The sequence below is a fragment of the Eriocheir sinensis genome, chromosome 45 (assembly GCF_024679095.1).
Source record: "Eriocheir sinensis breed Jianghai 21 chromosome 45, ASM2467909v1, whole genome shotgun sequence".
Taxonomy (NCBI): domain Eukaryota; kingdom Metazoa; phylum Arthropoda; class Malacostraca; order Decapoda; family Varunidae; genus Eriocheir; species Eriocheir sinensis.
Genome location: NC_066553.1, coordinates 8,673,881 through 8,699,884, shown reverse-complemented (window position 1 = coordinate 8,699,884; position 26,004 = coordinate 8,673,881). Strand labels below are relative to the sequence as shown.

The following is a 26,004-nucleotide window of genomic DNA, read 5'->3' as shown; positions in this document are numbered from 1 at the left end:
GCTCTTTGAAAATAAGAAGAAAATTTTATATTGTATGAATTTCACATGGGATCGATGTTAAAGACATTATCTCAAAGTCATCTGTCCCCAGACGTATATGAACAATTTTTATCTCGTCTTACACCCCTTTGCCCCCCCCCCCCCGCCTCCTCTTTTAACAACGGCGCCTGTCCTTGGTCCAGAAGATTCCCAGCGAGTGGTGAGTGCGGTGACGCTGCCCCGTGATCCTTCCCTCCCTCAGGATGCCGCTCACCTCCCTGCAGTGAGTATCAGGGGCGTGCAGGCCACCCCGGGCACACGCCGCCGCCCCACACCCCGCATGACAGGGCGCGGGTGGCGAGAATGAGAGGACACAACACAAGGCAGGGACACTCGCCGATGGAAAGAGGAAGTTGGTAATTCCTAGTAGTCTACACGCACACAAACAATAGAAAGAAGAAGTTTAGGAAGCTAAGAATTATGACAGTAGACTATCAGTAATAATGTGCCAAGCTAGAGCGGGTTGTCGAGGGTTGAGGGGCGGGAAGGTCATCTCATTGGCGCTGTAACAAGGGCGTGCTGCTGCTGGGAGGTGATTTGCATTAAAGAATCTGGTGGCTGCCAAGTAACCAGAACCATTGAAATTGATGGTATTTATCTAGGGCCAGTTTCACAGTTCCCCATGACGGGTTAGTAAGCTCCCAAACCAATACCAGAGCCTTCGAAATTTCCTTGTATAGTGTCTGGTGTTTATATTTAAGTTCACAAATTTGATGAAACTATACAGGAAAAGTCTTGTGTATTTAGTGTGGTATCGAAGACCTCCCCATTTTGGATTGTATGGGATTCTATAGTTTGGTTCAGGCTGTTACGAAGACACCGTGTTGGACTGTGAAATCAGCTCTTAGTTCTTCACTGTCGCACATTGAAGTTTGACTGTACCCCTCCAATATTTGGACTTAACTATTTGTGTTTTGAATTATTCAGACAGTTGTTGGTAAAATTCTAGTGTTTGCCCATACTCCCCCCTCCCCCCCCATACAAGCCTGGGGACCTGGTGGGAACATGGGGTTTTGGGTGGGGTCACAAAATCCGTCGCAAACGCATATTTTTTTTTAGTGGGGGGGGGGATAAAAACTCCCTAGATCTAGGGAAATTCCCTACATTTAGGGATTTTTCCTCCCACCACCACTAAAATGAGCTAACCAAGGGGGGGGCTGTGCTCCCCTCCCCCCCTGGACCCCCCCTCTTAAAGTACCCCAACCGAACTTTACGACCTAACAGCTAACTGAGGGACATTGAACACGAGTAACCTGCGTTCGAACCTGCTTCACGCGTTCGTACATGCTACCAGTAAGTGAATACGTAGTCGTATATGACGGTTGCAAGATTCCTATGACGTAAATTACTTACCGTTTAGATGCTTCATGATGACCTTAATACTCTGACGGGGGGCTTTGCCCCCCTCGAACCCCCCTTTGGTATGGAGAGTGAGTGAAATTGCATGGTTTCCGTACAGTGTAAAAAAAAAAAACGGAATGTATGAAATTTCCCTACATCCAAGTAATTGTAAGGAATTTCCCTACATCTAGGGTATTTTTCAACCCCCCATAACTCAAAAACTATGCATTTGCGACGCATTTCATGTTTACCACCGCATTCCCCGAAGTCTCAATGGCCCCCTAGCCAATTTTGGTTGCGAGGGGTGAGTATGGGCAAACACTAGAATAATACCCAATTGTTTAGCCCCAAAATGACTTGGTTTTTTTTTACCCACCCCAACTCCACTGTGTTCATACATAGTCGTACCCATTATCAATGGCCTGCACAGTGTCCACCCCTGCCACCGCCACCCCATCCTGCCCCATGCTGCGTATTTCCTTCAGCCCACACCGTATGCCTAATAAATTTAAATGGTAATTGTGGAGAATCACTCTGCACCTCCAAAATATGATATTACGCCTCCGTATTATAGTTAAGGGATGAAATACATGTCCCTTAACCATAGTATGTAGGCGCAAGTACTTAAAATTAAAGAAAAAGGCCTAATCCCCTTCCCCTAATGATCTTGGGGGACCCATGGGAAATTGGGGATTTTGGTGGGGAGCATATTTAAACTACTTCAGCGGAATTTTACATAACCTGACAGCTAACGGGGGCTTTACCCCATATCATTATTATTATTATTATTATTATTATTATTATTATAATCATCTCTGTTGAAATTTCCACGTGCTTACTTTGCTGAGGCCTGAGACGCCAGGGCTTACAGGTTTCCCACAGGAGCCACTATTAACCCTTAGATTACGGCAATCGTACATATAAGTGCGCTACCACACGCCCCATCCATACGGGGATCATATATATAATCATCACACACTGCGCTCCCTACGTTTCAAATATACCGCCAGTTCTTGACTCAGAAAAATGGTGGAGGCACTTGGCATCTGTACACACTCTCATTCGTCTCAGCGCGCACCTTACCGAAGGCCACAGATCATTTTCCACTTTTGTTCAAAATACATCTGTCATGTCTCGTGACGCGTCAAGCAGTTCCTCTGCTCCAGGCGGAAGTAGAGCGCAGGCGAATCAAAGTGACAGTGACTCTGATAACTGCTATGGGAGTGACATTGACACTGATACTAGTGACAGTGACTGGCTATCCAATTTTGGAGACATTAGTCAACGAAGCAGTGATAGTGATGTATATGTATACCGCCTGCCTCGCAGCCTCTCCCTACCCCTGCCCCGAGTACTTCAAGATGGAGGTGTGGCCGTGTTTCTTCACGTTCTAGGATTACTGACACAAGAGGGCGTGCAAGAGCTAGTGCTGCTGCTCGTGACGGAAACTTTCAGTGGACCAGTGGTGATTTTTTTATACCAAGTGTGTCTCAGTTTGATGGTGTTCAGGTGGGAATCACAGATAATTTCCCAGAAGTGCAACAAGAATGTGACTATTTTCTTGCATATATGGATAATGATTTACTGGATCTAATTGTCAAGGAAACAAACAAATTTTGCACAGCGTGGCAAGCACGTGGGCTTGCATGAGAGCAAGCGGGGTGCTTCCATGCGGCACGTCACGGCCACGAGAAAATGCACAATATTTTTGGCTGTCATAACTTTTTTATTATTATTAGGAGAGAAGTTTTATTACACCACCATATATACTAAATGAATATACAATTATTGCAAAGAAGAAAGACACCATTTCCACCTCTTTTAAATGTCTAAATTTACCCCATGCACAACATCCAGAGAAATATATCGCCACCCGTACTCTATGGGTTAACAGCTGCAGTTGATGTGTTTTGTCTTAATATGTTGGACAGTTTGAATAATGTTTCACTATTCCCATCATGACTCCTATATTAGTAATCTTTTATTTTTGCTCAAACGCTGGAGAATATTCCACCCCTTCCTCCCCTTCCCCTTCACTCCCCCATATCCCTGCAACTGCACCACCCTTCCTTCCTTCCTTCCCACCACCCACTTCCTCCTCTCTCACATGACGCTGATCTCCTTCGCCCCCTTCCCTGTCCCCTCCCTCCTCCCTCGGAAAGTTGCATTCCCTTTCCTCCTCCCCTTCCCGTCCTTTACTCACCTGTCCCCCCTTCTTCCTTCCTTACCTCCCTCCCTCCCCCAGTCCTCCTTTATTTTTCTATTTTTTTGTATCAAGTTAATAGTTAGTCAATGGATAGCCAGGATAGGCACAGAAGTATTTTTTTGTATTGACTAGTGACTACCGCTACTGCAGTACTGCACTAGGAAAGAAAAAAATGGGACCGCAGTACCGCAACCGCATTACTCTGGAAAAAGTACATACCGCACTACCGCAACCGTACTACTGATTTTTCAATATTTCTTTGTACCGTTTTTGCAAAAATTACTTGTTTCTTGATACCAAGCCCCTCCCCATTAGGGGTTAGATTTATTTAGTTTGTTAAATTTAAATAATTTTGATACATAACTGTAATAAGTTTCATTGTGTGTGCAGTGGCAGCATGCTGGGTCCGTGAGTGGTGAGAATTGGCAACTTGGAGAAAAGTTAGTGAAAGACTGGAAATTTACCAAAGGTGATGTTACTTATCATGTTAGAGATAGTTAAAATAAGGAGGTGGGCAAAGGGCAAAGCCCCCACCCCGCTGTTAGGAGATGTTAAGTATGGTTAGTTAAAATCAGGGGAGGTTGAAGTTGGTAAAGATTTGTTTTATGGATGAGCCAAGAACTTTTTTCCTACTTGACTAACTGCTCTTCTGTTGTCATATATGTCTTCTACTAACCTTTAAACCTCCTGAAAAGCTATAGGAAATAATGTAAAAATCAAATCAAGTGTGAAGAAAATCATGAAATGTGTATGGTAACCTGTTTGACCACGGGTGGCAGAGTAGCCCATAGCATCCTTCTACTGCCAAAACCCATGTCTCACCACAGCTATATTCCAATATACCCAGAGCACCCAGAGGGTCATCTCCAGCCCCAAGTCCAGGCTCAGGGTTGCTGCTGGCTTCAGCCGCCTCACTCACTATGCCCAGGTCCTCCGCCACATACTCAACGCTGCTGCTGGGGCCCCCGTCCTCCTCATAGGTGCCCAGCTTGGCACCAGCTTGTCCCTCCCAGGCCTCATCGAAGAGTCAGCCACCAGCACCGCAAGCAGCTCTGCCCAACTGCCACACCATCAACTAGCCGCAATTCCTTAGTGGGTTTTTCCACGCCATCTGCTCCACGCATCGCTATGGACAGTTGACACTGGATCCTGGCCTCCACCCTCGGGGCAAGGTGCCCTCACTCAGCCATTACTACCCCTATGCAGCCAAGCTTGAAAACCTCTGGAAACAAGGGCACTTCTTGACCGCGTGCCCTCACCAGCTTCCGTCAGAGGTCGGCACAAGGCTTGGTCTGCATCAGGTAGTCGAGGCCCAGCAAGCACGGCTCCTCCAGATCGGTGATGTACACCAGCAACTACTCAACCACGCTGCCCATGCCTATACGAGCCTCCACTGGCCCCTCAAGCTGCACACAGTGCCCTGTGTCAGGCCACACCAAGGTCTCCTCAGCCCTGGTGTCCACTGTCAGGCGACACGGGTTCCTATCCATTGAGTCTCCCACCTGCATCGCGCTGGTTGTACAGTGGCAGCTTACACAGGGAGGGGCCTGGGGACTGTGGACGGCTGGGATTCGGCCCCCTCCTCCAGCCTCCATGTTTCCCAAGTGCGCCACGTCCTTGGGCCTGAAGCAGGCGCTCGAGCGATGGCCAGGCCTGCCACAGTCTTTGCAGCAAGGCAAGAAGGCGTCAGAACCCACCCAATCGAGAGAATGTGTCCTTCACTCCCTCAGACACCAACTTCGTCTGTGTCCCTTCTCACCACAGCCCCAACACGAGCCGTGGAAACTCTCCGGGCTCGCCTTCCTCAATGCTGTCTTCTTCTTCACCTTTGTCATCCTGCCCCAGAGGTCATGGCAGGGTTGGGTGGCCGCTCCTAGGCTGCTGGTTGTCTTAACCCGGTAGGTAACAGCGACGAGCCAAATTTGTGGCTGTACCGCATACCAGTGATGGGCCAAATGTTTGGCTTGACACAAACTACCCAAAACAGAGGATGCACCAACTGATTACAAGTGCGTTTTTATATATTATATAATGATTTGCGTGAGTGATGATTTTTCTCTAATTCACTTAGAGGAGCCTTTAAGAAACTTGATCCCCGCAGCTACCAGGTTAAGGAAGGCATTGAACTCCAAGGCCCTCACCAACGCCACCTGTAGGTCCCTAGGTTGCACCTGCCTGACATAAATCTGCAACTGCTGGTCCTGCAGGGCATCAGTGAAGAAATCACAGGCCAGCACCACAATCATCTCTTCCGGGGCCGTAGGGTGCAACCTCCTTACCCGTGCCTCCACGTCCTGCACCTGCTGGGATAGCGTCACTCCCCGCTCTCGAATCCGCTTCTTGAAGCGGGCCCGGTACAACTTGGCCTGGTGGTGGTGCCCGAAGCAGTGTTTCAAAGCCTCCTCCACACTCTGGAAAGAGGCGCGCAAGGGCGGCGGCAAGTGCCCCAAGACTTCTACAGCTGGACCCCGTAGCGCTGTTGCCAGCTGCAGTGCCTTCTCAGCCTCACTCCAGCCCTGGGCAGACGCCAGCAACTTCTGGTCAGAATAAACTTCCCATGCCACCTTCCCGTCATAATCCGCCGGCTTACGCCTCCCAGAACACCAGGAAGCTGAGGGGCTGCAGGAGGTAGAGGGCAGATCAGGCGGGCTGCTGACTGCTCTGCCCAGAGGGGAGTGAGGGAGGCGACGGGGCGGGGTGAATGGGTTTGAATCTGCTGCCAGCTGGGCCCAATGGGGCTTCCAACAGCTCCCCAGCCTCCTGCAGCAGCCGCTGGCTCTGACATGACACTGCGAGGCCCTGGGCCTACCTGCCAAGGGCCCTAGACAGAACCCAGCAGCTCCGCCATCCTGGCATTTCCTGCCAGAACTGTGCCCTCACGTGGCGACTGCAACATTGCCACCTCTCGTAGCTGCCTCTTCTCCCTCATGCCCAGAACCTCACCTTCCAGAGTTTGCACTTTCTCCAGCAGTTCACTCTTCACACCACTCTCACATGCCTGGTCCATGTACGGCTGTGTTTCCGCCTTTTGAGACGAGAGGCGGCTCTGCAACACCTCAACAATACTGTGCGCCTGCTCATCCGCCTTCTTAGCTTGCTCATCGGCCCTCTTAGCCAGCTCATCGGTCTTCTGAGCTTGCTCGCGTGCCGTGCCCTCTGTGCCATTTTCTCCCTCATACTGGCCAGCATGGCAGTGATCAGGTCCACCTGAGACGGTTTAACATCACCCATGCCCGCCTCGACCTTGCTCGCCTCCTCTCCCTTACGGCCGCCATCTTGGAACGCCCTTATAGCATGGCACCTCTCACTGTTCACTGATCCACACTCACTGACACCAATTGTTACGCCACCCCCCCAACCCACCAACAACACCGGGCAGGCAGGTGGTGTAGTAACCACAGAATAGTGACTTGGAACAGTGGGAGACACTCTCAACAGGACACCACACTCACAACACAGTCCAGAGCACAGGGGAAGGCATGAGGCAAGGGCACAAAAGAAACACAGCACAGGGTTCCTTGCTTTAATAACAATTTCCAACCTCGTTACACTAGTCCATTGGGCACAGAACAGGTTATCTAGGGCACACGGAAGGCACGAACACAGGCACTCGGCAAGCACACAGCTACAGGCAGACCACACACGTGTCTTGCTCTCAGCTCCACCTGCAACTCTCCGCGGTGTCTCTCCCCCCGCACTCCCTTGCCCCTGAACCCTCCGCCCACAAACTGCACCCCCTACAAACACTCAAACACACAAACACACCCCCAGTGCAACACTACTCATATACACATACATAGTTGACTGTTTTCTTAGAGAATAAAAGGCATCAATGGAAAAGTTGTGGAATACAATTACACTGGAAGCTCATCAGATACTGTTTGAAGGAGATTTGGCTTATGTGAGACATATACTGACTGATTCAGAGGTCACCTTTGTTCTCTGCCCTTGTGTGTTAACCCTGTGTCACTACTATGGCTATTGTCAAGTATGTAGGAATTGACAATTCAAAAGTCATGACTTCCATTTCTAATTGCCGACAAATATTCCAGTATTCAGTCAAGGCCTTCTATATTTTATAATTTTTATAGGTTCTCGTGAGGACTAGACATGATTTACCTTAGTTTGATCTAGGTTTTCACTATTTTCAACTTTATTTTTAATGTGCAATAATGTATTTTTGATAACCTAATTATTTTTTCCTGTGTTTCTCAGTCATGTAGATACCCATAGTTCTTGCTTTTTCTTTCAGACACTCAGATCCCTTTAATTAAAAGAGCTTGTTTTGTAGTCCATCATCTTGCCTTCACTATAGTTTGTTTAATTTCATCTGTCCACCAACAAAGCGGGAATTTTGATAGATGTGGCACCTGCGACTTTCTAGTTCGTGAATACTTGAAAATCAACTGTTGTGATAGACATTCAAGTTTATTTTTCAATAATGTGTTTGAATGTTTATGTATACAATAAACAACTTAGTCATTTGCGGTGGCTGAGTGGTTAGCGTGCTGGGCCAGCATTCATCACGCCATGGACAACGTCGATTCGAATCCCCACGCTACCACCTGGGATTTTTAAGTCACCGCTGAGTGGCCTAAGACTACCCACATGTCCTGAAGACCACCCATCAACTCGGACTCTAGAAGAAACCGTCCAAGTGATTAAAAAATGAGTTCCAGGGGGCAGCATGAGCCAAGCATAACTGACGCCACTATAAAAAAAAAGTTGCCTGCGCCATCACGGGCTTTGGCCGACCACCAGCTAGGCCCCTGAAGAAAGCCTGCCGGCGCTATAGGCTGAGATGTAAAAAAAAAAAGAAAAACATACAAGCATACGAAAAGACAAGCTTGTATCAAATAACATGTCACATCATGCTCGAACGATGCGTGTTTTTTCAAATTCATTGACTAATAGCTCATTTCAGGTATATTACAAGACATCTGGCTCTCCAAGTGCATATAAAGGATATCTTAATTATTTACTGCATGTAAATAGTGATTAATAATCAAAATAACGTGAAATAGTAAATAATAGGCTAACTGTTGAATGCGATGCTAGGCTATTTTGAATATTAGGCTACCCCATGCTGTTTACATGCAACACATCAAAATTCCTTATGTACCACTGTACTATACTATTTGATATACAAATTGTTCTTTCGTGTGCTTATATGGTACATTATTGATGTAAATCAGCATGCTTGCGGTTCATGTAAAAAGACGAGTTTTTTTTTGTATACACAAACATTCAAATATATCACTGAAAATATAAAGATGATCTTCACGCAATCACGAACTAATAATGCGCAGGTGCCACATCTATGTTCACGCGTGTACAGACGTAATAAAACCGACTATAGTACTCTGATCAGAACTGTTTCTGCATTAGTTTTATATATTTTAGCTAATCAGCAGACTGTATTTTTCAGGATTTATAGTATGTAGAAAATTGACTCATAGGATATTGGTCATAAACAGCAGGCTTTATTCTAAAAATCTACTTTTGAAGTTTATTAATGTAGGCTGCCCAGAGCAGTGATGCCATGCCTCAATCTCTGACTTGATATGGCATTCCCCAGAGGCCAGATGAGCATGTTGACTACTGAGGACCAGTACATTCAGGCAGTAGAGGTACAGTAACACTTCCTGAGTTTTGTCTTCAATGGCTCAAGGACTAAGTTATTCTTAGAACTGAAGGTCATATAAGACTCAAATGTTTCTTATTTTTATGGGAAGATTTAGTGTTCTATATCATAGATGAAGTCTAATTAACCTCATGGTGCACTGCTGCATTACTCTAACCAACCCAAGTTAGTTCTTAATGTGTCAGGGTTAGCATTAAAAACTCACCAGTAAATATACAGTGGGGCCCCGTAGCTAGCATTTTTCTAACTAGCAATTTCAAGTCTAATGATAGGATAGAAACAGTACTGAGTTTCGTAACTAACAACCATAGCCACAGAAGTAGCGAAAATATTCCCATTGGCTGAGAGGAAAGAGTCAGAGTCACGATGCCTCGAGGATTCATTGCACAGGAAGGGTTCCTTGTGCCATGCATCGTTGTGTAATGTTACATAACATAGCTAATAAGTTATAACAAGATAACAGACAGGGGTTCAGTTTCTAAGACAAGGCAGATGACATAATTATGTGTGTGGTCACTGTCACCTCTGCATATTCTTACCTTCTACAAATGTTTCGTTCAACTACGAATGCTATTTCCAGTAAAGGGTTGCCAGTATGAGCTACTGAGGGAAAATTGTTTGGGAGCTGTTGTGTAGGATGCCATTTTGTTGTGCTCAGTTGATCCACTGTCCAGTTTAGTTCACCCCCCCCACCCATGGGGAGTTGTGTGCCTAAGAGCTGTTTTGAATGTAGGTGTGTGATGTTGCTCCTGCTATACTGTTGCAGGGTTCACACTCTTTCTGGAAATCAGGGAAAACTTGGCAAAATTGATTCTCTTTTTCCAGTCTGGAGAAAGCCAGGGAATTTGTAAAAAATGCCTTTTATCAAGGAATTTGATAGAAAAATTTCCAAAAGGCAAAGTTTGTTTGTCTGTTAGTAAAGCACCTAAAGCTTTGATAGGTGTGTATTCATAGAAACAGTCAGTAGTGAGACAGAGAAAGGAAAATAACTGCAGAGTTCCAACTGATTTGCTATGATGGCAGCACTGAGTGCAGATGCTTCAGTATGGTGGCTGGCGGACACATGCTCAAAGGAGAGATAGCCACTCCATGGACTTAGAACCACGTTCGTATGGTTTGCTGACAAGAGCTGAGCATGAGGGGCAGCCCCTCTCCACCCTTTAGTCAAGGATCATGTTTCCAGGCAATTTAACCCTCCAGATATTTTCATATTGGGAAGCAACTTATACCAACAGAATCAGAAAATGTAGAGATTGACAAATTGTGCTTAAAATTTTAATGCAAACAAAAGTAGCTGAGCAATAAGGAGCTGAAGGCAAATAAGTAGAAAAAATGTATATGCACTACATTGTGTCCTGGGAGGAATGTCACATATTCTTAGAAATGAAAGATAGGAAAGATGAAATGAAATGAATGATGACACTGCTTCACCATTCTCCAAGAAGGACTTTCTTACTGCATGCCAAAAACTGTACTCAGCAGTGACACAGAAGATCTTGAAATGATGCCAACTAAAGAGAAAAAGAGAAAGAGAACTACTCGGGCTTCCTCAGTGACAGTTCAAGGTGGAATGTGAGAGCTTCGCAGTTTACCCAGAATGGCTGGATGGTGTTTTTCATTCAGTCAATGGCCTGCCTCAGAAGACAAAGCTGAAGGAGTTATGGAAGTTAATCCAGCTCCTCCTGACCCCTTCACAAGGTCAAGCTACTGTGGAACAGGCTTCTCTATCAACAGTGACCTCCTAGAATCAAAGCTCAAGACAGCCATTGGTAACACGGAGAATGACGTATGATACCATTGCTCTTTGAAGAATTCCCATTGCTGACTTTGAGATCGTACTTGGTCTGCTGCAGTCAGACAATCATGCCTCCGCAAGATATATGGCATAAAAAAAAAAGAAGAACTGGGGAACCAAAACAAACTCCAAAAGAGGGCTGCAGAAGAAAGTGAGCAGAGTGGTGCAAAGATGAAACTCAATATGCTGGAGCAATGTCATGAATCGCTGATCAAGGAAGCTGACAAAAGGCTCTGCAGGCCGAACACAGGAGCATCTTTTCACTTTTGGCAAAGTCAAATGCCTTGAGGCTTAAAGCTAACCAAATGGAAGGTGAAATCAACAAGCAGAAAGATGTCAGTAAATTAACTTCCTCTCTGCAAAAGGTGTAACTAGGCAGATAATATATGTCAATTTATTGTATGTACCCAGGAATTGGGTGTTATCCAAGACCAACACCAAAGCTGCTACACACACACTAACACTGGTAGTAGTCCTGATAAATACGTAGTTTTGTGGAGCACCTATGTATAGGTGCAATGGGTTGGTTTTTGACAGGGTTGTCTCTGTAAAATTGGTATGCGTTGCGTGTTTTTTTTTTTTTTTTTATTTGTCCTAGGTAATATAATTCGGCTTGTTATGGGTAGTACAGTATGTACTATACATGCCAATGCTGCCACACACACACTAACACTTGCACATATCAACATATCATTATGCAATACAAAATTTTCCAGTACTTTTTTTGAAGTAAAAGTTAATATATTTTTTGATAGAGGAGGAACCCCATGGCATTCAATTTTACTCAATTGGACACCACATGAATCCAGTGCTGAAATTGTCTTTACCTTGTAATAAAGATGTCAAACCCAGAAATAGGTTGAAATAGTTATCCTGGAAAAATGAAAATCCATCAGGGAAATATCAGGGAATTTTGGTTTCATAACAGAGTGGGAACCCTGTGTTAACCTTGGAGACTTTTCTGGGTCCATTGTTCATGAACTGCTGCAGCAGCATGTTCAGTTCACTTGTTAGCCCCAACTCCCTGCGAGTAGGGGAGGGTGAGCTACATCACTTGAGTGCAACTAAATGACATCCCACTTAACATCTCCCTCACAATACTCCCTCAGCAGCTCTTACATAGGTGATCCCTGCCAGAAAAAGAATCATAGTTTAACAAAGCATTCATAGAAGGTAAAAAGATGCAGAAGTGGTGACACTGGTGACACTCATAACAGCGTCTTCTTTGTTTACAAAATGACCCCCTCCCTGCCCACCCACACAACCCACAAAACAACTCATTGGAGTCTTTGGCTAACACTGCCATCTTGGTAAAACTTGTCATCTCCATTCCGTAACACTGCACAGCATTGCATAGCTAACAAGTCAACCAAACGCAGGGCTGCTGCAATATGAGTGGATTGAACTGCTGAGGGAGGCTGGCCCATGTCTGACCGGCAGCGTAGAGGGGCAGCGATTATAATGTTAGTGGTGGAAGGTCCCAGTAAGCAAATATGCTCTCAACTCCCAATGTCTCTCTTCAGAAGAAAGCACACTCAAGGCATTTAATGGAAAGTTTTTGATGCCTTTTGCTATTAGGATTAAGTTTATATAAAAATAGATTTAGTTGTTAATGGCAGTGAGAAAAAAAAAGGCAACTTCTGAAAAGTTCCAGTCTGTTTTTATTTTTTATTTAAAGTTTTCCCCCAAACTAGTGGTTTCAGAACTACCAATTTTTTTTCAGTTTTTTATTATTGCTAGACACGGGCCCCCACTGTATATATGTACAATAAAAAAACAGCTAAACTTTTTTTTTTTATTCTCTTTTTAGTTTATTTAACCATTAAATTTTACTCATTTAACATACAAAAATGTAGTTTTACATCATGTATTAATAAATGAGCTCCATATACATTGGAATTTTAAAACCCACTATAATCTCCCAAAAAATCAAACAGGTTTTCTTTTAATTGAGTGGAAGTTCCTGGTCACATGCTTGTGTTCTAGTTGCTACTCTGATATAGAGGATAATTAAGAACACATTAAGTACTCTAGCAGGCCTATTTTTTTTAAATTTTAGACTTTCAGTGTAAGATCCTTCATTTTCTTTTCTCAAACCAATGAAGCTTACAGTGGTCTGTTTAACTTAACCACCTCCCCCCCCAAAAATAAATCCAATAAAAAGTGGGTTGGAAATAAAAAATTCCAACACTTGTGCTCCTGAAAACTCATCCTTTACAGATACTTCTTTTTGGTAATGCAGTTTCTCTTTCCTCAGCAAATTACATCAGAAATAAAGGAGAAACCAGACAGATCAGACAAGGGAGAGTTGTTCCTACTAAGGGCTCAAAATTTGCTGAAGCTTGAGAAATTTAAAGGTAATTGTCCTTGCCAGCCACAGTTGCACAGTTGGATAATCAATAAATCATCAGACATAACTGCAATGAATGTATGAATGAATCTTTCCAATATGTCTGTTGTGTGAATGTCAACTGTTTTCTTCTCTGATGGATTGAATGTGCCAGTGTGGAGATAATGGTGCTATGCTGAATGGCATTGCTGAAGGCTTGGCTGTTGACCCAGGAAAGCAAAGTGAAAGGTGAGGCACAGAAGGACGAGACTGGAGGTGTTTTCAGTTAGGCAGACAAAGCTAGACTGACTAGATGAACACGGCTTTGTTTCCACCACCGCTAAGTGTCAAGCATGTATATGTTCAGCCGGCCCACCACTGAACTGAACCTTGTTGCACTTACTGACTGCATATACCACATATACCCTGCATATACTGGACGGGCACAAAAGGCATGCTAAAGCTGAAATTCGTTGTATTAAGATCCTTATAAGCAAAAGTTACTGTAACTAGTGATCATTACTTTGTGTGAAAATGAGATTCATTGTCAAAAGAGTTATTGGTACTTGTTTACATGCAATGGCATTTAATACAAAGTTATGTGGAAACTGCACAGTTTCCAGATGATGTCAGTAGTGAAAGAGTAAGTTTTATGAATACAAATCTTTAGTGATTCCAGCTTCTCTTCACCATCAATAGTTCACTACATCATTATTTGTACTAAGTAGGTAAATGTTTAAGCAAACTCACAAGTACTATGCATATGAGGCACAGAGTTGGAGAACATGCCTATAGTCTGACAAATATGAAGTCAAGTTTTTGTGAGGCCCTATCAGGGCCACAGCTCTGCCAAATCCAGCTTTCAGGGTAAGGACAGCCGGTGGAGTAGCTGTCATCAAGCTCAGAGGAAGTGACATGGTGTCTTGATCTCTGACATCAGAAAAAAATGTCACGTGTTATGGAATTTATACAATTCTTTGCCATTATCCTTAAAAGCAACATATTCATAGCACTATATAGACTTATTTCATGTATACAGAATATTAGATACACAATTTCAAATAGTAAATATCTGACACATGAGAGAGAAAGTGATGTATTGAGGGTGATTTGGCAGGACTATGGAGAGGCGGCCCCACCCAAACAAGACTTGCTTGAGAGAAAATATAGTTGCACAAAGTAAGATTTTTAATGCGGTTAACATTTGCAAAACCAATTCTCTTTTAGTTCCTCTGATAGAGGCATGATGTGGGAACAATTGCCACTCAGAAGTGAACATGGTGGTGATTGACAGGTTCTCAAACTAATCACATCATATATTGATTGATATTGGGGTATTCCAAGTTGACCAAGTTCTGTAATTTTGCTCAAATTAACACTCCAATTTTGGATAAGATCAAAGTCTAGCCTCCATTCCTGTTGCAGAGGGTAAAGTTTTGAGGAAACACCTCTGAGCACTTACCAAGGATACTGTAGCCTTAGTAGCATTTGTGTGACCCACCTTATTCTGAGATAAGGAACACTGCATCACACATTTTGCCAGGTATCTCAATGCCTGTTTGATGTAAGCAATCAGCATAAAGCTGAGGAAGGATGAACAGACAACTTAAGGGGAGAGTCCGTCGTGAAAAATATGAAAATAATTTTCAAAAAATACGAAATTGAGTTATATGGTCTGTGGCAACACCCTATCCTTTGGCTTTCGAATAACATATGAGAGGAAGAGATAGGTGTTAGGACTGTGTGGCAGAGCAGCAGGGAGGAAAGGACCTGCAGGAGGCAATGCAAAAATGATCTTGCCAGACACAAGAAAACAGCACTGTCACAGTGCTTACTGTTTAGCAGGTGTCCCATGAAGTACTAGAGTTACTGGTGTTGAAGACACACCATTTTCAAGTGTTATATTTTGAAAAAAATAATATCCTGACCTTGACCAATTTTACTATGATGTTTTGTTGGTTGTTTCATGACTTGCAGTACATGTCTACCAAATTCTACTGGACCAGCACCACATTGTGATCAATACACACATATACTATACTGCACTGGTGAGTTTTCTTGACTAGTGGCATTTGGCTGATGACCAAGACTAAGACACAGAGGTAGCATGGTTAACCCATAGAGTACCGTTGACGCATCTCGCACGTTAAAAGTGATTTGCAATTATATACCATTGACGTGTCAGACGCGTTTGCAAATCACCGTAATTAATCGCAATTGAAAGGACGGTCCCGTGCGCATCCAGACACTCATATGGGTACAAAGCGGCGACTTGTGAGTCAGCCTAGCCTCTACTAGGCCAATATTCCCCCAAGGGTGACGCCGACCCACTGGGAACAAAGGGAAACCCAACGAAATCAAGTCCGAAACAAAATGAAAACGTCCGATAATCATAGTGAGGTCAGCCAAGTAATGACCTTGAGCCAGTCACACACACACATACACACATCTCTTACATTAAATTACAGATCGGTATCACTCACTAGTGTGGTTGCAAGGATATGTGAGAGGCTAGTTAAAAACAGGCGGTCGGATTTTTTAGAAAGGGAGAGAATTATCTCGGATTGCCAGTTTGGATTCAGGAGAGGGAGATCTTGTGTCACCAACTTGTTATGTTATTGCTCAAGGGTGACAGATTTAATACAAGAGAGAGAAGGCTTGGGGGATGGAGTGTACCTGGATTTGAAAAAGGCATTCAACAAAGTACCGCACAGAAGACTAATTTGGAAAATTAAAAATAGGGATGGAGTGGGTTTTTGTTACCACATGAACATGACAAACCATACAAATGACACCCTAAAGCCAGCGACTCTCACACCAAAAAGTAGACCAACACCAAAACAATAAAAACAGTTACTATGAGAGTTTCCTCATCATTACATTAGACTGCCTGGCTGAGTAGGGCCTGTTAGACTGTCACACCCCTTCAACATCAACAGCAACATCCTATCTGATCTGCTCACTTCCTATAGGCCAAGTTTACGCTTACAGGTAACGCAACATTTGGCATCCAAGACATACTAATTTTTCTAGTCTTGCTTTGAGAAAAATTGTCTTCAACACCAGAAAATACTGTACTTCAGGTGACCAGAAAAAAAATTATATATTAAAATATCATCTCCAGAATTTTGCATGAAAAAACAAATCAGGGACTAGGAATTCAGTTACCTGTTAATGTAAAGATAACAGCCTGGCACGTTACTGCCTGACTCGTGTATTTTGGCCACACTGCCTAACCTTCACCTACTTCACCACTATTCCTTGATTGAGGCGACTTTTTGATGTTAAGTTGATATAAAGGATATTTTCATCAATTTTCTTTGTTTTTGCGTCCCCAGAAGCATACAGTGATGCCAGCCGTGCAATAGAGCTTGATGCCAGGGCCGAAGCTCACCTGGTGCAGGGCAAAGCACTCTTCAGTCTTGGCCGCTTTGTTGAGTCCCTAGACGCATTCAAGAAGGGGAAAGCCAGAGGAGGTGTGTATCCATTTTTATTTTTTATTTATTTATTTTTTTATATATTTTTTTATATACAGCTAAGGAGACAGCTCAAGGGCGCAAAGAAAAATATATAAAAAAAAGCCCGCTACTCACTGCTCCTGAATAGAGGTCAAAGGAGTGTCCAAAAGGAGAGGTCAATTTTGGGAGGAGAGGTGTCCTGATTAACTTATTACTTAGAAACATATGTATAATCCTTCTCCTTCAAGATTAATGAAGAAGACTGTGGATATGCCTACATTTGATATAATCCAATGATGTTTGCCTGTACATTTGTATATGTAAATTGTATTAAAAGTGTAAGTTTGATGTGCTGCCCTTGAGTGTGCTGCTTTGCTTCCTTCTGGCTCCTCTGTTGATGTCAGCTGCAATTGGCTGTAATTTCCCTATGACCCAAACCTGCATACGTCTCAGGAATATGCATCCAGAAGTTACTTATTGACATGTCCCTATTATGTGTTTCATCTGGTATAATTTCTGCTTGTTCTTTTGTTATCCCATATTCAGGAGCAATGACCTACCTCAAGATGATAATTTTATTGATCCTGAACGCTTGATGGAAGTGCCAAGGATGGTGGGCAAATAAAAATGGCTCTGGAGAGTGAGTGTTATAAGAACTGGGTGCATATTCAAAGAGGTGGCATGCATATAAGACAGGAGTGTAATTTTTTTTGGTGCACTCAATCATATACCCCATACCACTTAAATATGATGTACGATCACCCTCACATCTTAGGCAATTCAAATACTGCAATCACACAAACTAGGCAACCTTACTGTGCTTAAATATTTTCTCAGTGGCTTTAATTGTGAGAAAAATGAAAGTATCACTATCAGAGAGTTTGTGAAAAAAGACTAGCTAAATGCATTTCATTCATTGCCTACTGTGTTTAGTTTTTTTCCAAGAATTTATATGTATTTTCATTGATTGAATTTTCCCATACATGTGAGATGACATTACCTTGAAAAGTAGCAAATAAAGAATAACCCGGTAGCAGCGATGGGCCAAATTTGTGGCTCTACCGTGCAGCAACGATGGGCCAAATTTGTGGCTCTACCGTGCAGCAACGATGGGCCAAATTTGTGGCATGATGTAAACCACCCAAAATAGATGATACATAATCTGATCACAAATGCTTTGATATATATTATGAAATGGTTTGTGTGAGGGGTGATTTTTTCTCATTTTTCTCGCTTGGAGGGACCATTAAAAAACATGATCCCTGCTGCTACCAGGATGATAAAGCAAAACCATTCAGCATATCAGTTTGAAATGAAAAAACTAATTTATGCATCATATTTGAGAAGAACACGTTGCTTCTGAGTGTCATTGGCTGCAAATTACAAAATAACATGAGTGATATCTATTGGTCGTATTATAACAAAACAGAACTAATGTACAGTGTGATTTCCTTGTTTATTACCACTTTGTATTAATTAAGTAATCTTACTCTCTTTTTTTTTGGGGGGGTGCAGGTATAGGCAAGCTTGATCAGTTTGGGCAGTGGATAACCTGGTGTGAGGAACGAATCAAGAAATTAGGAATAAGTGACTCAAAGGACACTTCTAGTGGTAAGTGTTTGCTGAAGGATGAAAAGTGATTTTTTTTTTATCTCATTGAGCCTCCTAATTTGGATTTTCATTCCTTTATTTCCTTTTCTTTGCCTAACTGAATTGCCAAAGCTTGCACAATCCTAGCTAATCCTATGTTTGGTACATCCTATGATATTTGTTTTCGTCTACGTTTCCCATTCCTCCCCTTTCTATACCCAGTCTAGCATCAGAATTTGTTAGTTTTCTTCCTCTGCCTTTCCTCCCCACAATAATTTGAAATGACTTTCCATACTAGCTCATTCCAATCCCCTTTCTGTACACATTCACTTTATTCAGAAGTTTATTCTGAAAAATGGAGGACACATTTATGTTGTTTGTCTTTGTTTTAGAAACCAACATGGAGGAGAAAAACGAAAATAGTGCTCCTGCTGCTGGTGATTCTACTTCTACACCTACAACTGCCGACAGTCATGATGCCATGCCAGTGCCTAAGATCAAGCATGACTGGTACCAAACTGAAGCATTTGTCATTGTCACAGTACTTGTTAAAAATCTGAAGAAAGAAGATGTCAAGGTAGACTTCACAGAGAAGACTGTAAGTATGAGATGTTTTCTTTCAAGGATGTATTTTCTTTCCTATGTCATGAATGAAATATTTAGATATTTTCAGTATTTTTACTTGTCAGTGAAGGCCTGTGTGTATTTTATTGATCCTACCTAACCTTACATTTCCATCTATCTTAAAACTTTTTATTATTTTACAAAAGAACATGAAATACAGCAGAATGTTTGTTGCTTCAGCACAAACATATTTAAAATTTATATAGCTTGAGACCATGAATATGGGACAATTGTACTTGAGTACAAGGGGTCCCCCATTAATTATTGCTAACATAAACCACAAAAACACAAGGAAAAACTATTTGACAAAAAATGAGACATTGTAGCTCATAATAATGACATATTATAATCTTTAATTAAGACGAGCAGATTTGAGCTGTCTGTCTCAGAGACTATTAATTCCTGGGTAAAGTATCCTTTTTCACTTCGACACTTTAAGACAGCTACAGAAGTGCTAAAATTAATCTTATGCAGAAATTGCATGGTGTTGTGTTTTTTGTACCAATACCAAACACTGCAGCATAGATAGTCTTGGTCTTGAACTTAATTTGAGAGGCTGCCACTTAGCTCACTAGAGACTATAGCCGTGTTGACCCTTGCATCTACTTATATCAGCAGTCACTCCAATTTCATCATCCAGTCACTTTGAAAACAAGTAATAATCACATCAGGATGTATAAGTAGAAGTTGAGCCTTTTCCTCCAGTGCATTCTTCACAAGGAGCCATCTGCTAGTGACAAGGGATACGTTGTAGCTCTGTATGGTTAGATGTTAGCAATAGTGAAGGCTAACAAAAGAATGTCTACTAAGACAAAATTATGAAGAGCAAGCAGATGATAGTGAAGTAACAGGGAACTTTTTTACCACCCATGAAATATTGTGAATGAGTAATGGCAACCCATGTATTTTATATTTAGAACAAATCAAGTTTGCTGCATATTGATGTGCCACAAATCATGCATTGCCCTGCCCTGCACTACATTACAATGTTCACTGGACCTGAAGGTTGATTAATCTCCATTTTCTTATCATTTTTTTGTGTACATAAGTCAGTCACAATTATAAAACATGGTATAAGGGTTAATTTTCTCTTCAAAACCAAACTTTTTGATTCCATTGAAATACCACTTCAATATCTTTGGTGACTGCCTCATGTTTAAGCAGTCTTGCAGCATTAGATGGAGCATGAAGATTTCTTTTATTGAGGTCTGTAAACCATATACATGTACTATGTTCCCTTTGACTTCTTCCCCAGGCGAGTGTGTCTGCTCCATTGCCATCAGGCTCAGAATACAGCTTAGAACTGGACCTGTGTCACCCAATCAACCCAGAGCAATCAGGGTTCAGAGTTGTACCATCAAAAGTAAGTAGGTATTGAACTTTTCTTTCATACTGATATAAAGTCCTACCTAAGATTTCTGCAGATACAATCAGATGTAGGACAGATATGATGAAGATCTTTCCCTACTTACTTATTTGTTTTTGTTTACAAGTTTTTGAGTAGTAAAGTTAACACAATCTCTTAACCCATTCATTGTTGACTATTGCCACCCCCACATACCAACATGCTTCCCTTGCACCAACTTTTTTGCCCGCTCCACCCAGTTTCATTGCAGTAGTTTATACTTATATCTACACCCTTATTTGGTAGTTTATAAAAAAAATTTACTTCTTCAGATAGATTACAGCCACGAAATATGGTATAAGTGAAATACAATTTATTAGATATCACTTCCTGTGCAGAGAAACTGCGAGATGATATGTAAAAATGGCACCTCAATGTTCAACAGTTGGGTAAACACTACTGCTCATGCCAACCCATTTGTCCCTAAAATGTATGTTCCCACAATGTATATTTGTATGTGATATACATCTATATACAAGAAAAATGTTAATAAAATATACTATTGTACAAGAGAAGCTATTGTATGTACAAAAACACAACAGTCTTATTACACATATAACTTCGTCATAGGTTTCGTCGGTTGTCACTTTTTTTTTTTTTTTTTTTTTTTTTTTTTTTTTTACAACTGATGGTAAGTGGCCAATTCATCAACTTGTTGATACAAGATGTGAAAGTCGTATTAACCAACAAAAGAAAGCCCTGTGCATTGTCAATTTAGCTGTAGTTTACAGGAGTAATTCTGTGTATAGAGGTGAGAGAGGTTGTGAGGAAGTTGAACAACATAGAAGTGCTGAAAGACGGGGGTGAAGCCATGACCCGTGGGTTGCATACAGTGCTGGTTGCTGTGTGGAAGTTTGGTGCCATTCCTCTTGATTAGAAAAGTGAGCTGGTTGTCCCTATCAGGAAAGGGAAAAGGAATTAACAGGACTGCAACAACTACCGTGGTGTAACACTGGTCAGTGTGCCAGGCAAAGTGTTCACTCATCTGCTAATGATGCAAATTTGACCTCATTTGCTAAATTTTCAGAGGCCAAAGTAATATGACCAGCAAGTCAATAATTGACCAGATCCTAGATCTTTGCATCCTTGTGGAACACATCATGAGTTTCAAAAGGGACTCCTCACAGCCTATGTTAGTCTCAAGAAGGCATTTGACGCAGTGTGTTGTGAGGCACTGTGGGACATTCTGCAGATCCATGCGATTCCTGCAAGGATTATTGACATGATGACTGACCTTTACTCACACAGTGCCATGGTTGTTCAATATTTATATGGATGGTGTTATTAGAGAAATGAAGGGCAAAGTTGGGAAAGTTGGAGTAAAAATGTTCACTGAGGGAAGGAGTGGGTACTGAATTCGATACTGTTTGCTGATGACACAGTGCTCATTACAGATAATGAAAGTGACTTACAAAATTTGGTCAGTGTTTTTGAGTGTCTGTAATAGGAGAAAGCTGAAAGTAAATGTCAACAAAAGTAAAGTGATGGTTTGTGAGTGAAGTAGAAGTGAAGTTGTAGATTTTGTATGCCCATATAGAGTGGGAATTGAATGTGAAAAAGAATGCAAAATAATTTTGAATGGTGAAGAGATGGAGGAGGTCAATGAGTTTAAGTACCTTGGATCAGTTATGTGTAAGCATGGTGGTGTGGAGGGAGAGATAAGAGAAAGGGTATTGCAAGGAAGAAGGGTGGTGGGGTCTTTGGGACGAATCATGAATGGCAGAAGTGTGAGCAAAGCCATGCTGTTGGGGGATGCGTGAGAACAGCTCTGTTTATCAACAAGTCTTTGTTTACATTCGCTTCTGAGCATGCACAGTTCCCAGGAGGATAGCCAGGAACACAACACCAGGTGTTGAGGGGGAGGTTAGGCAGTATGGGAACGCTGATCTCTCCGCATCAATACCAATATTTTATTTTTTAATGTAATTTTCAACTTACAACCAATGCAACTTACAACCACCCTGCTGTTCCCGGACCTCATCATAACTCGAGGACTACCTGTAGGATATACAGTGTTCAAGCAAACATGCCCCAGGTTTGCATCCACTTACCCTGAAAAGTATTTCTAAGATCATCATTTGGGTAAAGAATATAGTACATACCAATACAGTATCAGTCAGGTTTGTGATCAAAACCTGGGGCATTAGTTTATAAATGGTGTCTGAGAATGGAGAGTTGCCTATTTCGCAGGAATAGCTGTAGATGTTTTAGTGGTTTGTGCTTTCAGTCTCTCTCTCTCTCTCTCTCTCTCTCTGTTGTAATGAAGTTAGGCTCATGATGTTTTTTTTCTGGCTCCTTTTCTCTCCTCTTTGCCTTGGAAAGAGGATGAGTTATTCTAGCAGTGATAGTGATTACAGTGACAGTGTCATTCATTCTTTGCAGGTAGAGATCAAAATGAAAAAGGTGGATGGCATCAGGTGGGCCACACTTGAAGGGGATGGTGAGCCACCATTTGTCAAGGCAAATCTTCCTGGTAAGTCTGACTGGTCAACCCTCAGAAGTTGTAGTGATGATAACACTCATAGTACAAAGTAAATAACCTTTGTCTTGACAGGCTTTACTTGTGTTCATATGGGTTTGCTGTTTTATTGTGGTTTGAGTTTTAAGACCAGATTCTCTTCCTTCCTTTGGGGCCAATTTTGTGCATTTTGGGAAATAGTGAACCTGCGAATACAGGAATACAGGTGTATATATAATTTCACTTCATTTAGATCTGAGCAGTCTATTTCTGAGACTCAGACTATAGGTGACCCCCGACATTTGCATATTCTCCATAGAAGAAAAAGGTTTTTCCAGCAGTATGTTCACAGCTGCCTCTTTCATAAACCTGCAGAGTCAGTTTCATTGTCAGTTGTTTCTAACACTTTTGTCACCAACTACTCCCTACCACACCCTTGTCCCTACCCTACCCTGCTAGCCAGCACCCGTCTCATTCTCATTTCTTGTTACACTGCCACTGCAACATCATAACCTCTCACAAAGCAAACCTGTGATGAAAAACAAACAGATGACGAAAGAACAGGGAATGTTTTTGTTTACTCCTACTTCAAAATATTGACAACAATAGTGGCGCAACGAATAGGGCGCAACAAATATGAGGAACCCCTGAAATATTAGTAGTACTAGTTTTTAAGACATATGGAGTCTGCAGGAGGCTGGTAGGCCTGTTGTTGTTGATGTTAATATTAATAATTCTTAATGTTTCCAGAAACAGAATCAGATAAAGTGGTAGCCTACCCATCATCAGCTCCCAAGAAGCATGACTGGGATAAGCTGGAAGCTCAAGTCAAGAAGGAGGAGGAGGAGGAGAAGCTGGAGGGTGATGCAGCCCTCAATCAGCTCTTCCAGAAGATCTATGGCCAAGGTTCAGAGGAGACCCGGCGAGCCATGAACAAGTCCTTTGTGAGTAGTTTTCCACATATTCTCTTCTTTCCAATTATTTTTCTTCCTATTTTTCAGTCATCTGGAGTGGGGCCCTGTTTCTAGCAATAGTAACCCCTATAGTCTGGGTGAGTCTGACGCTCGCCATGCACACTGTCCAGGCATTACTTGCTTGTATCTAATTTGTTTTCCACTTCAAATTAAGTGAAAACTATTGAAGCTGTGTAATTATGAAACTTGGCATTCTTTATGTGAATCTTTCTTTTGCATTATGCAAACAAAATTAGGTTCCTATAGTCTATTCATTTGGGCAAGGCCCAAATAATAATAAAATGTTGAGTAGTCAACATAAAATGCATATCTAACACAAACAGTTTGTGTTAGATATGCATTTTATGTTGACTACTTAACATTTTATTATTACTACTTACCATTTTATGTTGACTACTTAACATTTTATTATCACTACTTACCATTTTATGTTGACTACTTAACACGACAAGTAGGTTACATCATCCCGCTCGGAGCTACCCAGCCAGAAGGGGGAAGTGGAGTCGCTGGGACTAAGCTACCATGAGTGGCCTTGCCCAAATGAATAGAATATAGGTGTTCACCTGTCTCCTTTTATTTGCAGGGGTTGGGGACGTGGATCCCTGTAAATAGAGAATTTCTGCAAATGCTTAGTGTACCCCCTGAAAAAAAACTCTAGACCTGCAAAGTTGCAAAAGTGCAACAAAGTAATTTTTCACATAACCTCTACCTACTAATAAAACATTTCCATTACCTGAAAAGAGCATAAAATATCATAGGTAGCGTCATTCACCAGCTATATGTACTATAAACTGTACTGTAATGTATGTAAACTTCTTACAAATATTTAATCATTGAAAGCCCTCTTGGGTCCTCAACACAAAGTCTTCACCAGTTTCTTTTTCTTCAACTTTAGATGCTTAAGCATATCATACCATGAGAATTATCTACTAATGGATGCTTCTATCTATAAATATCATTGTTTTCATTATATATAGCATCTTGCAGATATTTGGGTGCTTTTCCTCCAATTCTATTAATAACACTAAATATTAGATTAACCCCAGTTCCCGGCCTCGCAGCAAGAAGAACGAAATAAGAACAAAGAATTGCATCCAAGAAGCCAGATCCAAGACTGAAACTGATTCTACAATTGCATTGATGGAACCGTTGGAACTGGTTCCGGAACTAGTTCCTGCCTGGCCCTAATATCTTTATACTATACAGTTTTAGAGATCTGTATTTACTATCTTTACTATAAACATGAAGGAAGTGTATATATAGATAAATTTCAAAATCCTTAACCCCTTCACTCCGGCGACGCCTAAGTCAGCGTCCAACGGCGTTCCCGTTAGTCCTCTTCTAAACCTTTTTATCCTCTTTCATTTCCTCATAATCCTCTTCTAAACCTCTTAAGAGGAAATGGAAGAGGATTAAGAGGGATTGAGAGGTTTAGAAGAGGATTAATCCCTTCCATTTCCTCTTGACCCTTTCCATACTGTGACGCTGATGTCTGCATCACGGATGGAAAGGGTTAATGTGACATTGTGGGCTCCAAGATAGGGTAGATGTGGACAAGGAAGGCACACTTCAGGATATCACATGAAATTAACACCTGCACCAATAAATCTGTATTTTGGGAGAGATTTTTTAGGAATATAGAAAAATAGGGGAAAAAAAGGCAACTTGACATTACCCTTCATTTAACCCGAGGTCAACACTGTTTTGGTTAACAAGTTGCTACACAAGAGTTACACTCAAGTACAAATCACATTCATCTGACTAACATATGTCTTCATTTCCTCTCAGATGGAGTCTGGTGGCACTGTCCTGAGCACAAACTGGAAGGAGGTTGCAGGTCAGAAGGTAGATGTCAAGCCACCAGATGGCATGGAGTGGAAGAAGTGGAACCAGTAACTAGTAAGGATGATCCAGTAGATAGTTTGTTTCCCCCAATGTCATTAAACTTCATACACTTGAGACTAAGCACACAATTATCAATGTTTCATAATTTTAGAAAACTAGAATGCTGCTACTATTTCTCTTGTTTTTAGCATGCATCTAAAGTATACATTTTCTAACATACTTTGTGTAAAATGTCATGCCATACCTAAAATGTTCTCATTTATTACAGTCAGAAAAGAATAAATATCATTCATAGA

The 26,004-nt window shown here is 41.9% G+C and overlaps 1 protein-coding gene across 5 annotated transcripts; it reads left to right on the top strand.

The window, feature by feature from the left end:
* Positions 1 to 153: 153 nt before the first annotated feature.
* On the top strand, positions 154 to 26,004 carry LOC126980719 (protein SGT1 homolog). 5 transcript variants are annotated; one of them, XM_050830939.1, is made up of 10 exons: positions 154 to 199; positions 9,165 to 9,216; positions 13,283 to 13,382; positions 16,693 to 16,830; positions 18,328 to 18,423; positions 18,795 to 19,000; positions 20,282 to 20,389; positions 22,814 to 22,904; positions 23,640 to 23,833; positions 25,652 to 26,004. In XM_050830939.1, the coding sequence occupies exons 2-10, from the start codon at positions 9,172 to 9,174 to the stop codon at positions 25,757 to 25,759; spliced, it is 1,086 nt and encodes a 361-aa protein (XP_050686896.1). In that variant the 5' UTR covers positions 154 to 199; positions 9,165 to 9,171; the 3' UTR covers positions 25,760 to 26,004. The 5 variants fall into 5 exon arrangements, with proteins under 5 accessions (XP_050686896.1, XP_050686893.1, XP_050686895.1 ...); XM_050830936.1 differs by having other exon boundaries at positions 164 to 262; XM_050830938.1 differs by lacking the exon at positions 154 to 199 and adding an exon at positions 297 to 391.